Raw genomic sequence first — 1,495 nt, forward strand, 5'->3', positions numbered from 1 at the left:
CGGTGCTGCCTGTGGTGCTGACACTGCCCTGGGGGCTGCGCTGGGGCCCGGCTTCCCAGCGACCCTTCGTGTCGGGGAGCCCCGAGCTCCGGTGTGTGACCAAGGAGTGGGCTGGCCGTCTCTCTTCCTTTAAAAAAATTTTTTTTTATTTTTCAATTTATTTCAGAGAGGACGGGAGAGAGAGACATAAATGATGAGAATCATGGACCGGCTGCCTCCTGCACGCCCCTTACTGGGGATCGAGCCCACAACCCGGGCCTGTGTCCCGACGGAATGGAACCGTGACCTCCTGGTTCATAGGTCATAGGTTGACCCTCAACCACTGAGCCACACTGGCCAGACTGGGCCATCTCTTCTTTTTTTTTAAAAAAAAATATATTTTATTGATTTTTTACGAGAGGAAGGGAGAGGAATAGAGAGTTAGAAACATCGATGAGAGAGAAACATCGATCAGCTGCCTCCTGCACACCCCCTACTGGGGACTGAGCCCCCAACCGGGGATTGAGCCCCCAACCAAGGTCCATGCCCTTGACCAGAATCGAACCTGGGACCCTTCAGTCCACAGGCCGACGCGCTATCCACTGAGCCACACCGGTCCGGGCAGGGCCATCTCTTCTAGACGCATTCCCGCGCCTCTTTTGCTCTCGGGCAGAGAGGCCCCAGGCCCCAGGCCCCCGCCTCAGGGCTCGAGATGAGATGAGGAGAATTAGGTGGAAGTACACATTTTTAAAAGCGTACATTCAGGGTTTGCCTCAGGATTTGGAGGTGCCGTAGCTGTGCCAGCGGGCACCCGCCACCGTGTGTCCTCGGGGGGCTGGGACCCTCTGCCCGTGGTTCCCGTCCTCCCGGGGACGCCTGGGAGCCCTTGTCTGTGAGTCCGCGTTGGGCCCACTGGGTGCTCACGTTTCCCGTGACACCGGGAGGCTGGGGAGGGCAGTGGCCGGGGCGTCGGACATGAGGGTCTGGCTCGGGGGGCGGGGGTCATGCCGGCCTGTCCCCACAGGGTACTTCGGGACGAAGTGCGTCGACGTGTGCCACCTGAACCCCTGTGAGCACCCGGCGGCCTGCGTGCGCAGCCCCGGCACCCCGCGGGGCTACGTGTGTGAGTGCGGGGCCAGCCGCTACGGGCCGTACTGCGAGAACAGGTGAGAGGTGCACGGTGTCGTCCACGCGGTGCTGCTCCCGCCAGTTTCCCCTCGTGGTGACTCAGCCCAAAATGCATACAATTCTGGGTCAAGGACCCGTTTTCAAATCGGCACGGAGTAGATGAGAACCAAGGCAGGCGCCTCGCACGGACCCCGGTTGAGCCCGTCTCCACCGGAGACTTACGACCTGCTCGCTGACCTCAGAGCAGGGGGAGCGGAGGCCGGTCAGGCGACGGGCTGGGGGACGGGCGGCCGCCTCACCTTCGAGGTCACTCACCTCAGGGTCACCAGCTGGCTCCCCCGGGGCTGGGCGGGCCGATTCTGAGCGCACTGGTCCAGCGGTGGCTGCT

General features: G+C 62.1%; 1 protein-coding gene across 1 annotated transcript in view; it reads left to right on the forward strand.

The window, feature by feature from the left end:
* CELSR1 (cadherin EGF LAG seven-pass G-type receptor 1) overlaps positions 1-1,495 on the forward strand; it is a gene marked incomplete at its 3' end in the record, with an annotated part of 131,659 nt that overhangs the window by 114,434 nt on the left and 15,730 nt on the right. The window contains 1 exon segment of the mRNA XM_015570733.1: positions 1,004-1,145. Within this exon segment, the coding sequence (XP_015426219.1) occupies positions 1,004-1,145 (142 nt within the window).

This window comes from Myotis davidii, unplaced genomic scaffold (assembly GCF_000327345.1).
Source record: "Myotis davidii unplaced genomic scaffold, ASM32734v1 scaffold67, whole genome shotgun sequence".
In the NCBI taxonomy this organism is placed as follows: domain Eukaryota; kingdom Metazoa; phylum Chordata; class Mammalia; order Chiroptera; family Vespertilionidae; genus Myotis; species Myotis davidii.